The following is a 14,396-nucleotide window of genomic DNA, read 5'->3' on the forward strand; positions in this document are numbered from 1 at the left end:
CATTCCCGGGTTCATATTTATTAGACTCTTTGTGTCCTTGGAGTCTAAAACAAATCCTACTTCTTTCAACATCTTTTTGAAATACTTCTGAACTATGTTCGTCAGATCTTTCTTAATTAAAGTGAAGTTGTCATTCTTTAGAAACTCCCCTGTTATACCAATATATTCTTGTTTATTCATTAGAACAATTGAATTACCTTTATCCGCTTTGGTTACTGTAATATTGTTGCTTTCAATTTTCTGTTTCAATCCTTTAATTTTTTTATTTATTATGATTGCTTCTTTATCTTTGTACTCTATTATCTTAGACAATTGTTTTCCCTCTTCATGCCTTGTAACTTCTTGTTCCTTAAAATCCACTTTGGATTTGACCTGTTCTACTTCTGCTATTATCTCCACCATTTCCTTCTTATTACTAATACAAATTTTCATCCAATTATGCTTAGGCCCTATTTCTAATATTGCCATTTCTTTTGTGTTAAATTCTGTATCTGTTAAATTCTCGTTTATTTTAAAGGAACTTGATGGTTAAAAAATGGCTCGCAAGGTCGGATGAGATTAAGAGGAGAAATTCTGATTTTTATGAAAAGGCTTAGAATTTTAGCAGTGTAAATAAGAATTTAAGGAAAGGAGAAGTTTTCAAGAACAGAGCATTTCAAATTTTAGTATACAGTGACTAACGTATTAAGTTTTATTCATTTTATGATTTGAAAATTATTCTATGACATGTTAAGTACAGGTGAACATTTTAAACAAAAAGGAGATATTTTAACGATTCCAAGATTCATGTATAATTTGTTTTCCTGATGACTGCACTGTACAAATGTGTCAAGTCCAAGAATTTTGTGATGTTTTGCACCGCAGAGAAAAAGAGCAGTTGAGCTCTCAAAAAATGTACAGGAGTTAAGGTAATAAAATGTGAAGTAGGCCTACTGACAAGGAAGAAGTGTTTCATATATTGAATGTAAGTCAATATGGACAACATTGAACCATCAAGGTTAAAATAATAAATTGCTCATATCTGTCACTTACAGGGAACATTCGTGAAGTGCCAACAATCAATACTGATCTGCAGTTAGGGCAGTCGCCCAGGTGGCAGATTCCCTTTAAGTTGTTTTCATAGCCTTTTCTTAAATTATTTCAATGACATTGGAAATTTATTGAATATCGCCCTTGGTAAGTTATTCCAATCCCTAACTCCTCTTCCTATAAATGAATATTTGCCCCAATTTGTCCTCTTGTATTCCAACTTTATCTTCATATTGTGATCTTTCCTACTTTTATAAACGCCACTCAAACTTATTCGTCTACTAATGGCATTCCACACCATTTCTCCGCTAACAGCTTGGAACATACCACTCAGTCGAGCAGCTCGTTTCCTTCCTCCCAGTTCTTCCCAGCCCAAACTTTGCAACATTTTTGTAACGCTACTCTTTTGTCGGAAATCACCCAGAACAAATCAAGCTGCTTTTCTTTGGATTTTTTTCCAGTTTTTGAATCAAGTAATCCTGATGAGGGTCCCATACACTGGAACCATACTCTAGTTGGGGTCTTACCAGAGACTTGTAAGCCCTCAACTTTACATCCTTGCTACAACCCCTAAACACCCTCACAACCATGTGCAGAGATCTGTATCTTTTATTTACAATCCCATTTATGTGATTACCCCAATGAAGATCTTTTCTTATATTAACACCCAGATACTTACAATGATCCGCAAAATGAACTTTCATCCCATCAACGCCGTAATTAAAACTGAGAGGACTTTTCCTATTTGTGAAACTCAAACCTGACTTTTAATCCCGTTTATCATCATACCATTGCCTACTGTCCATCTCACAACATTATCAAGGTAATTTTGCAGTTGCTCACAATCTTGTAACTTATTTATTACTCTATAGAGAATAACATCATCCGCAAAAAGCCTTACCTCTGATTCCACTCCTTTATTCAAATCTTTATATATATAAGAAAACATAAAGGTCCAATAATACTGCCTTGAGGAATTCCCCTCTTAATTATTACAGGGTCAGATAAAGCTTCGTCTACTCTAATTCTATTTTCTAGAAATATAGCAACCCATTCAGTTACTCTTTTGTCTAGTCCAATTGCACTCATTTTTGCCAGTAGTCTCCCATGATCCACCCTATCAAATTCTTTAGATAGGTCAATCGCAATACAGTCCATATGACTTCCAGAATCCAAAATATCTGCTATATCTTGCTGGAATCCTACAAGTTGAGCTTCAGTGGAATAACCTTTCCTAAAACCGAATTGCCTTCTATCGAACCAGTTATTAATTCCACAAACATGCCTAATGTAATCGGAAAGAATGCCTTCCCAAAGCTTACATGCAACGCATGTCAAACTTACTGGCCTGTAATTTTCAGCTTTATGTCTATCACCCCTTCCTGTATACACAGGGGTTACTATAGCAACTCTCCATTCATTTGGTATAGCTCCTTCAACCAAACAATAATCATATAAGTACTTCAGATATGGTACTATATCCCAACCCATTGTCTTTAGTATATCCCCAGAAATCTTATCAATTTCAGCTGCTTTTCTAGTTTTCAACTTTTGTATCTTATTGTAAATATCATTGTTATCATATGTAAATTTTAATACTACTTTAGCATTAGTCACCTCCTCTATCTGGACATTTCCCTTGCAACCAACAATCTTTACATACTGCTGACTGAATACTTCTGCCTTTTGAAGATCCTCACATACACACTCTCTTTGTTCATTAATTATTCCTGGAATGTCCTTCTTGGAACCTGTTTCTACCTTAAAGTACCTATACATACCCTTCCATTTTTCACTAAAATTTGTATAACTGCCAATTATGTTTTCCATCATGTTATCCTTAACTGCCTTCTTTGCTAGGTTCAATTTCCTAGTAAGTTCCTTCAATTTCTCCTTACTTCCACAACCATTTCTTTCCAATCTGCACTTCCTTCTTAGTCTCTTTATTTCTTGATTATAATAAGGTAGGTCTTTATCATTCCTTAACACCTTTAAAGGTACAAACCTGTTTTCACATTCCTCAACAATTTCTATAAACCCATCCTAGAATATGTTTACATTCTTATTTACCATTTTCCACAGATCATTATTACTTTTTAAAAACTGCCTTATGCCTGCTTTATCAGCCATATGGTACTGCCTAATAGTCCTACTTTTAAAACCTTCCTTTCTATCACATTTATTTTTAACTACAATAAAAACAGCTTCGTGATCACTAATACCATCTATTACTTTGGTTTCTCTATACAGCTCATCTGGTTTTATCAGCATCACATCCAGGATATTTTTCCCTCTAGTTGGTTCCGTCACTTTCTGAATCAGCTGTCCTTCCCTTATTAGCTTATTTGGCATTTGTTGGTCATGCTTTCTGTCATTTGCATTTCCTTCCCAAATGACATTTGCTAAATTAATATCTCCGCTACAATCACATTTCTTCTCATGTCGTTTCCCACATAGCTGATTAACTTATCAAATAATTCTGAATCCGTGTCAGCGCTACTCTTTCCTGGTCTGTACACACCAAAGACATCAAGCTGCCTCTTATCTTTAGAAATGAGCCTTACACACAGAATTTCATGTTTCTCAGCTTTAACTTTTTCGTAGCTTACAAATTCTGATTTACCGAGCTCGATAGCTGCAGTCGCTTAAGTGCGGACAGTATCCAGTATTCGGGAGATAGTAGGTTCGAACCCCACTGTCGGCAGCCCTGAAAATGGTTTTCCGTGGTTTCCCATTTTCACACCAGGCAAATGCTGGGGCTGTACCTTAATTAAGGCCACGGTCGCTTCCTTCCCACTCCTAGCCCTTTCCTGTCCCATCATCGCCGTAAGACCTATCTGTGTCGGTGCGACGTAAAACAACTAGCAAAAAAAAAATTCTGATTTCACCAGAATGAGTAGTCCCCCTCCCACCATTCCAATCCTATCTTTACGATACACACTCCAGTTCCGTGAGAAAATTTCTGCATCCATTATATCATTTCTCAGCCATGATTCAACTCCTATTACAATATCTGGTAAATATATATATATATTCCTTTCTTTACAATACTTCTACAGTTCAACACTAACATTTTTATGTCATCCCTACTTGTCTTCCAGATCTCAGTACCCTCATCACCGCTCCCTAGACAACCCCGTTCCCCTGAATGTACCTTCCTATTACCCTTCTAAACAAATTTCCTAACTTATACGTACCACTGCGGTTTAAGTGAAGGCCATCTGAGTGCAGATCCCTATCTCCTACCCACCCATTAGGGTCTAGAAATTTCACTCCCAGTTTCCCACATACCCACTCCATAGTCTCATTTAAATCCCCGATCACCCTCCAGTCAGAATCCCTCCTACACAGTATTCCACTGATAACAATCTCCACTTTCTTAAACTTCACCTGTGCTGCATTTACCAGATCCCACACATCCCCAATTATGTTGGTACTTATATTAGCTTGCCTTACGTTGTTGGTACCAACGTGAAACACTACCACCTTCTCCTTCCCCTCCTACTTTTCTCAGCATCTGCCTCAACCTAATTCCTGGATAACATTCTACCCTGGTTCCCTTTCCTCCACACACTTTCCCCACTTGTCTAATGATGGAATCCCCCATGACCAGAGCCTCAACCCTACCCACCTCCTTTGATCCCCTCCCCTCCTGGTCTGCCCTATCTTTCCTGATAGCTGCAGAAGCTAGTTCCTTCTCCCTTTTCTCCCTCCCATGACCCTGTTCCACCTGTCTTTTCCTATCCTCTACTCTATATTTCCCTTTCCTACCTTTTCCCTTCCTCCTACTTCCACACATCTCAGCAACAGTTACCTGATGCTCATCTTCCCTCTGTTGCTCTACCTGGAGTGGCTCGTACCAGTTTCTCACAGACACCTGTCCTGAATTAAGATCCTGAATAGAGCTCTTAGTCTGCAATCTCCTTCCCCTTAGAACGTTAGCCACCTGTCTTCTACAGTTACCCCCTTTTGACTGATAATGGTACAGAATCAAATACGATGGAAAGTTCAGCTGAAATCAATTATTATAGTATCAATTCTAGCTGCCCATAGCAGTAAGTATACAGTACATGTTTATGAGTCTAGCTAGATAATGGTAAAATAATTAATACAACAGGAAACTTGGCTACAAATAATGATTATTCTACTAACATTAGCTGTCTTTACATATAGTTAAATATGTTTGTGTGTCTTGATGTAGAAAAATGCACTAATGTAAACAACAGTAAGCACACTGGATTAATGACACAGTTGTGCAGCTGTGAGTTAAGTATCTTTAATCTTCAGTGTCCCAGATAACATTGTCAGAAGAATCAGAGCAATCACATTCAATTGGAAATGTAGCTTGTAGTGAGGCATGCTTAATCATGTCATTGAACATGGGGTCACTGAACTGATTATAGATAAGCAAATTAAAGTTGATGATAGAGAAACAGCTCTGCAGGTCAATATCAATGTCGTCAAGTAAAACTTACTCACAAAAAGTTGGCGGAAGGCTGTCACTAATGTAATGGCCGCAGGGTTTTTGGGTTCATAGAATTACTTATTAAATTTGTTATTCTATACAAGTGACCAAGATGTATTCACAATGACAGCTAACCTCCAGCTGAGCGCGCAAGCACAGCGCCATCTTATAACAGGATATGCATGTGACATCATCATATTTTTACCACAAATTTTGCCTTACTTTGAAGCGCTATTTCATGAAAACTACATTTCAGATTTTTTTTTTTTTTTTGCAACAGGTAGCCTCCTCCTTTACCTGTCAATTGAGACACATACACATTCTACCCAACACTAAAAGCGTCTTAAAATTAAAAGCTCTTCAGTCCACTGAAACTAATTTAGGATTAAACACAATTTAAGAATACCAGAAAAAGAAAACATTTAATATCATCACATCCTTAAAAAAGAAGTGATTAAAAGTGTAACAACATATTTCATTCTTAAAAGATCATTATCAGATTCTATCAAATCATACTTTTTAAAATGTTTATTTAATTTTTATGAAATGATTAATATTTTTAAGAAGTGTAAAAGCTTTTATGTTAAAACTTGTGTCCATTCTTCTAATAATTGTTGAAATTTTATGTTTTTGTTTGGGTCATCAGTCCATAGATTGGTTTGATGCACACCTTTACACCACCCTATCCAGAGCTTACCTGTTCATTTCTATATGACTACTACATAACTTATAATGATTAACTTACTACAAATAAGCAGTTAAGAGGTAATCCATCTGTGCAAAAGATAACATATATATCTGCAAATATTCTGCACATATTTTTTCTGTAATATAGTGAAATAACTGGAATGTGCACATTATTTGAAATAAGTCTTGTACTGCTTCACCTCAAACCTTATACTCCTTATAATATTAGTTGGGTAGCCAACCTGCTTATCAGAAATGTCATGTGGTCTGCTTACATATCCTTAAATTTGTAATCAGCTAGTTTCACCTTTGTATTGTAATGAACGCACTGTGTTGTGGGCCACATATACCGAGGCTGGACAACGTTATTCATTTAACAGAACTAAAGATGACTCTTAATTCTTACAAGGGCTGCACCCGGCTAGAAATTGCCATGCAAAATTATTATATACGAGAACTGAATCACCTTCTATACATAAGAACTGAATCATGTCACTTTGTATTTTTTTGGACTTAACCATTAAACACAAATGTTGCTTCCATTTTAAAATACTGTAGTTTTCTTATTGAAATCATTAAGAACTTAAGAGTTCAAATGTTCAATAGATGTATTTTTCACTTATGAGTATACGCTCTATTTTATTTATTTTATTTATTTTTATTTGATTTACTAAACCCCCCCCCTCTCTTTTTTTTTTCTTCTTTTCTTCAGGTCCCATATTGAACTACGTATTCCTTATAGGACCCTAGCACAAAACATGGCATCCACCTTACATACATAACATTAACAAACTTCAAATCACAAGTTACAGCACAACCCCCAAGTTTGGAAAAGAACACCTCATCTTATTCTAATACAGTAATTTCAGCCAAAAGGAGTCATCTGATCTTTCATCTAAAGAAGACACACATCATACTTTTAAAATAGTGACATAAGCCTCTTTCTTATTCTAAATAATTGGCAACGCAAAGTAGAACCCGGAACATCAAGTTCCTATTAGACTTGCAGAAAACAACTTTTAAAGTGCTATGTTTGGTCATAAGAATGAATGTCATGCTTTTAACTCAGGATTGAAGAATCTCATACTCATAAGTGAAAAAAATCTACTGAACATTTTGTGACAGAAATTTGAACTATTTTAAGTTCTTAATGATTTCAATAAGAAAACTATTTTAAAATGTTATGTGTTGTTATAGAATGAATGTTAATATTTTTAACTGAGTATTGTCAAATCTCCCAGTTCATGTCCACTCATTTTAACTCTTAACCCATTTCAACCATTTTAAACATAGAGGTACATTGTTCTAGTGCATTGCCTTGTATGGTTATTTATATATGTGTCTAGGTCTGTTCTCAATTTTCGGCTGAAGATGACGCAGAAACTGGAGTTGAAACTAGTCCTAATTACAAATTAAAATGTTGTAATTCAACCATTATAACAATGTTTTGTACTGAAAAGGTGGACCCATAAGTTGTTCCCATTTTATTAAAAGAATGTGTTTGTTCCGAAGCGTGTTTTCCATGCTGGTGTACTTCATATAAGTTTGCTGACATTGTGAAAATTCGTGTTTTGCCTTTTCTAGGCGTTATGTCGCGGAAATATATTCAAAACGAGAGTGAAATAGAGTCACAATTATTAAATAGTGGTGATGAATACCCAGAAATGAGTGATAATGAGTGGGAAAGCGAGGAAAGTGAAATTGTTGCACGTGAGTGCAAAAATAACCTAAATGACAAAGCAGACACAGACGATGAGGAAGCAGTTCTTACCGGTACTAGTTAGATTGTTACTATACGTGTTTTTATTGAATATGCTAGTTCAATATTTACAGCAGTAGTGATAGTGAATTATGAAGTAGGGTAGAAAGTGAATTACAGCTCAGTTGTTTGGTGATCTTAACTGAGACTACTATGTGTTGTCCCTTATGCAATTTTTGTACTAAAACCATCAGTTAAGAATTTATTCTTTCAAGATTATATGGATACCTACAAGCTGACCCCCTGAAATCAGGTATGAATGACTTAATCAACCTTATAGTACTTACATATTTGCATTTTCATGTGTGTTAAGAATAAAAACTATTTTTACAAACAATAATTACGCTTACAAGCAAAAACTTATCCACTTGGCAAGGTTTAAGAGATAAGCTTTGTGCAGACCCCCTGGTGTTGTTCGACAGGAGTAGGCTACGTGCTGACACCGGCTTTCACCCTCTCCCTACCACATCATCATCGCTCCACATCCAGACGCGCAGGTTGCCGATGGGCATCAAATACAAAGACCTGCACCAGGCGAGCTGAACATGTCCTCGGACACTCCAAGCACTAAAAGCCACACAAAGAATGAATGAATGAATGAATGAATGAATGAATGAATGAATAAAAGCCATTATTGTCTGCTGTTGTCACATGGAGGTGACTAAAGAGCATTTTTTTTTTACTATGACAGCTCATGATTTTAAGAGTCAACAAAGTGAACAGGCATGTCTGGAAAGATTTTGCGGAACTTTTCGGGACTCTGCTGCTTCACGATTGCTTTGCGGAGTTTTGAAGAAGTAAAGCTCTAAAAGATGAAGAGAATACAGGGCATCTAGTCTCAGAGGAGAGCATTGTTCATGTCCAACTCATAATGAAGGATGAAGCAAGATAGGACTGATAGAGCTGCCCGCACGGTTTGAGCGGTGGAGCATAGTAATGAAACCTTGACCCTGGGAAAACAAGAAAAACTGAGTGAGTTGGCCATACGGTTAGGGTCGTGCAGCTGTGAGGTTGCATTCGGGAGATAGTGGGTTCAAACCCTTTTGTCGGCAGCCCTAAAGATAGTTCTTTGTGGTTTCTCATTTTCACCCAGTCCTAGCCCTGTCCTATCTTATTGTCGCCATAGAGTCAGTGTCATGTAAAACCAATAGCAGGTGAGCTATAAGATTATACAAATTTATACTTCGAACACACAAACAAAGATTGGCCATGATAGGTCCTATTCCATAATGATTGTATTCATAGCCCATGTTCCATTTCCTTGTCTAGAAATTATATTATTTTGTTATGCCTTAAAATTATAAGGGTTGTTCAACTGAAACATAGACAGAACTGGCAACATTACAAATAACTGACAGGGCAGCCAAGAGGTGGCAGCACTGCATCACTTGGTGTTTACAGTAGCAGCTCAGAATGTGGCCAGTCTAAAAGACCTGAAGTAGAGGAAAAAAATGGAAGCAACATTTGTGTTTAATGGTTAACTCTAAACAAATACGAAGTGACATGAAATGAAATGTCGTATGGCTTTAAGTGCCGGGATATCCCAGGAAGGGTTCAGCTCGTCAGGTGCAGGTCTTTCTATTTGACGCCCGTAGGTGACCTGTGCGTCGCGATGAGGATGAAATGATGATGAAGACAACTCATACACCCAGCCCCCGTGCCATTGGAATTAACCAATTAAGGTTAAAATCCCCGACCCGGCTGTGAATCGAATCCGGGACCCTCTGAACCGAAGGCCAGTACGCTGACCATTCAGCCAATGATCCGGACTACAAAGTGACATGATTCAGTTCTTGTGTATAGAAGGTGATTCAGTTCTTGTGTAAAGAAGGTGCTTTGGCCAGGAAAACTGTTACAAGACACGTTTGTGCTCCACAACAACACACGCCCACATGCTACCGACGCAACAATGGGCACTTGGCACTGCTTTCATTGGGGTCTTCTGGATCATGTGCCTTAGATGCAAGATCTCTCCCCTTGTGACTATCATGTGTTGAAGAACACCCTAAAGAACACGTGTTCCAGCACTGATCAAGTAGCTCATGATGTTTGTGTACAAGTTTTAAACACAATGTTCTCCTCTGTACAGGGTGTACAGAAACTTGTTCAGTATTCAGGCAAGTGTCTGAATGGTGGAGGTGATTATCTGTCAACATTGTTGTTGTGGTTATAAGGAACCTTTCCCTATTTAACTGTCGCTATGTGAAAAACCAGCAGTTGTTTGAACCTGAAAATGAATATCCAAACATTGCCTAGAACATGCAGAACAGAAGTAATAATGCATAAGTAAGACCAATGAAGCACTTGTAACGAGTTGCCAAATCATGCAATATGACTGGTTGTAATGGATTGTATCATCCATCAGACTATAAAGTGTGCTTGAAATGGTGTCCACCACTGTCCAGGACAGTCTGAAAGCACAGGAGAGCATACTGTACCTCTGCATGCAGCATCTCCATGGGTATGCTTGCTACCTATCTTGACATGCTTCTCTTCAGATCAGCACGTGTGAACATTCCTTTGATAAACCCTGCCTTTCAGGTACGGTGAATCCGTACATTAATCTTAAAAATGAACTTTCAATGAGCTAATCAATACTACTTATTATATGTCTCACACTCATTGACATTTAATAATTTATAATTATCTTGTAGTCCATAATCTGGACATTATTCCTACAGAGTCTGATATGTGTACTATAGTTTTCTGTCTAGAGTGGGTTAAGTCAGGAAAGTTTAATTGTAATCACACGATAGTTTATGCTTACCAATACACAGAGTGCAAATTTCTAGACACCAGTCTTTGTTTTGATTGAACAACCCTTCTATTATCACACTTCTTAAGATATTATAACAGTGTTATAGAACTGGTATATAGTTATAAAAAAAACTCATTAGAAAGCTGAAGACAAATACCTTCTAGCTGTGCCACCAACTCTGGAATCCGTTGCTCCCATAGTGGTTTCAGGTGTCTGTTTACATTTGGAGCATATTTCTTCATGAAGTTCAGCACATATATTCCTCTATTTGAATCTATTGGTGAGCCAAGTAGAGCCAAACACCTGCCCAGCACCAAATAGGGCCCAGGAATTTCTTCTGCAAGATAACAAGAAAAACAAATTCAGTCTGCATTCTTTACAAAAGTTAATCTTAAATAAAAATTAACTTGCAATCAGTCTATCAATACTATTTATTACATGTCTCACACTCTTACTGCCATTTAATAATTTATAATTATTATAAAGGTTTAAATCAATCTTCAACTTTGTATTACTGTTGATTCAGAACTTCATTTTTTCCAACAGGACTTATTGTAATTCAATACCAACCAAGATACTTTAGATTTATGAACATTTGAAAAAAAAAAAGGAAACCTCAGTGTTTGAATATTAAGAGCTGAAATGGGAAAGCACTTCTATGGAAATAAGACAAGGAAGAAAGATGGCAGGAATACATTCAACAATTATATCAAGGGAAAGAAGTAGATGAAAAGGTTCTGGAACAATAGGTTGTTGATGTTGATGAAAAGAGAGACCTGATTTTGAGATCAAAATTCAACAGAGTTTTGAGAGACTTAAACAGGAACAAGGCAAGTGGAATTAATGACATACCCTCAGAATTACTGACTGCTTTAGGAGAAACCGGCATTGCGAGGTTATTTCATTTAGTGTGTAAGATGTATGATGCAGGAATTGTGCTGCCTATTTTTTTTTTTTTATGCTGTTATACCGAATCCCAAGAAAGCAAGTGCTGACAAGTGTGAAAACTTCCACACCTTTAGTCTGGTATCTCATGCTTGCAAAATTTTAAAATATATTATTTACAGACAAATGGAAAGAGAAGTTGAAGCTAAGTTGGGAGAAGATCAGTTTGGTTTCAGAAGAAATGTAGGAACATGTGAAGCAATCCTGACTTTAAGTCTCATCTTAGAGGATCGGATTGAGGACGAGCCCACGTACATGGCGTTCGTAGATCTAGACAAGGTATTCGATAATGGTGATTGGACCAAGCTATTTGAGACTCTGCAACAAACATTGCACAACACTCCCAATCAATTATGAAGAAAGGATAGTGAAATTCCACAGGTTTGCATCAGAAAAATATGTACTTTTGCAAATTGGTAAAGCAGACCAAATGTCAGTACATTTTGAATTACTGCTAGAGTAAAGGCTACTAATGAAGTTTACAATGTGAGGAATTCTTTTTGTTCTTCTTCTTCTACAACTGATAAAAAGATTCCTATTATAAGATCTTCACCACTCCCTCGTTGGAACATTAGTAAAGCTAGTTGGAAGAGCTATTCATCTGATCTTGACAGTACCATACGATGGATTCCTCCTGAGGTTAGTAACTACTCTAGGTTTGTGAAATCTGTTCTAACATGTGCTAAAAGACATATTCCCTGTGGAGTGAGAAAGGAGTTTATTCCAGGTTGGGATGAGGCTTGTGAAGTACATGATTAGGATTTCCAGAGGAGTGGTGAAAAAGATGTAGCTGACAAGCTCCTTCATAAACTACATGAAGCTAGACGAAACAGATGGAAGGAAACCATGGATACACTGGACTTTAGACACTTCAGTAGAAAAGCTTAGAGCCTTCTAAAGAAGCTAGGAAGAATACCTCACAGTCCGAAGGTGAAACCAGAGGTTTCACCTAATCATATTGCCAGTCGCATTGGCAGTTTGTGCAAATCCAAGCCCGACAAATATCACAAAATGTTTATTAAAAACGAACTGTTTCATTTCAGAAAGCAGTACACTACTTCTTCCAGCATTTCTGCTCCTTTTACTGAGCAAGAGCTTTTGCTTGGCCTAAATGAATTGAAAAATGGAAAATCCCTGGGTTTTGATGGTATACACCCAGAATTTTTGAAGCACTGTGGAAGAATGTAACAAATTGGCTAGTGCAGTTTTTCTCAAACATACTCCAAACAAGTCAACTCCCTTCAGAGTTTACATGAACTAAGATACTAGCTATCTTAAAACCTGGTAAACCTACGGATTCTGTCGAAAGCTTTAGACCAATTGCCTTAATGAGTGTCTGCTTTAACCTCTTGGAACAGCTTATCTACAATAGAATAAACCCTCTAATTTTTAAAATTATTCCTATCGAACACGCTGGTTTTAGACCTCAACGTAGTTGTGAAGATCAGGTGCTTGCTCTGACAATACATATTGAGATAGGTTTTGAAAAGAAATTAAAGAGTGGAGCAATGTTTATTGATCAAACAGCTGCATACGATACAGTGTGGAGAGAAGGTATTGTGTATAAGTTCTTTAACCTGACAAAGTGTAGTCAAATGTCGCATCTGATTAACAATATGCTCTCAAATAGTAAGTTATCCAGGTAGTCATGCATACAAATCACAGCAAAATAAAGGTACTTAACAATGATCTACCTCAAGGATCTGTTCTCTCTCCATCACTGTTTAACGTGTATATTGCAGACATAACTGTCACAAGCTCTTGTCAATTTGCTTATGCCGACGATCTGGCAATAATTATTCAGCTTGTGGATGCTAATGTGATAGAGAGAACTTTAAATGCAGACTGGGAAGTTCTGTGCACATACTTCAAAACGTGGTGCTTGAAACCAAACCCTAGTAAAACAGAAACCTGCTTCTTCCATTTAAATAACCGGCAAGCGAATATCACCTTAAAAGTGTCACTTCATGGAAATCTTCTCCCTCACAATGCCAACCCCAAATATCTTGGAGTTGCTCTCAACCGAACGCTATCGTACAGGAAACATCTAACCAACCTAGCAGCTAAATTAAGGACATGCAATAACATCATCCACAAACTTGTTGGCTCCACATGGGGAGCTTCTGCATCTAATTTGTGTACTTCAGCTATGGCGCTGGTGCTTTCCACAGCAGAGTTACTGTTCTTCAGTTTGGATCAACAGCTCTCATGCTAAAAAGATGGGCACGGTCCTGAATGGAACAATGTGTGTCTTAAGTGGCACAGTAAAATCTATTTTTCTGGTTGCCGGTGCTCAGTCACATAGAACCTCCTAGAATTACGGTAGAAGACTGAATAACTTCGTTAGAGAATACAACAAAATACTAACCAATCCTGATCTCCCCATCCATGAAGATGTTAATGTCAGATTCAGCCGCCTCAAATCAAGATCTCCTCCTATTCAAACAGCACAGGAACCTGTTAGGAGGGATTTCAATCCAAAAGCTGATTGGTAACACGAGCAGAACAGCATAGCTCTGACTCAATGGCAGACATTTTTCAATTATAAGAATCTTCCAGCTGGCTTTGATTTTCCCCGCAAGACATGGGTAGCCCTCAACAGAGTCTGTACTAACCACGGGAGATGTGGATCGATGATGTTTAAATGGGGTATGAGATCTTCTCCAGCCTGTGACTGTGGGAAAGTTAAGCAGACTATCGACCATATTGTCACCGATGCACTGGAAGTGCATTCCTTGGATCCATCCAGGACT

At 37.4% G+C, this 14,396-nt stretch overlaps 1 protein-coding gene across 1 annotated transcript in view; it reads right to left on the minus strand.

Annotated features, from left to right (window-relative positions):
- The window catches only part of c11.1 (maestro heat like repeat family protein c11.1), a 264,060-nt gene that overhangs the window by 127,332 nt on the left and 122,332 nt on the right, over nucleotides 1-14,396 (minus strand). Inside the window, exon 12 of the mRNA XM_068228566.1 lies at nucleotides 10,856-11,035. Within this exon, the coding sequence (XP_068084667.1) occupies nucleotides 10,856-11,035 (180 nt within the window). The remainder of the gene's footprint in view (nucleotides 1-10,855; nucleotides 11,036-14,396) is intronic.

The sequence above is a fragment of the Anabrus simplex genome, chromosome 7, assembly GCF_040414725.1.
Source record: "Anabrus simplex isolate iqAnaSimp1 chromosome 7, ASM4041472v1, whole genome shotgun sequence".
NCBI classification, from domain to species: Eukaryota; Metazoa; Arthropoda; class Insecta; order Orthoptera; family Tettigoniidae; genus Anabrus; species Anabrus simplex.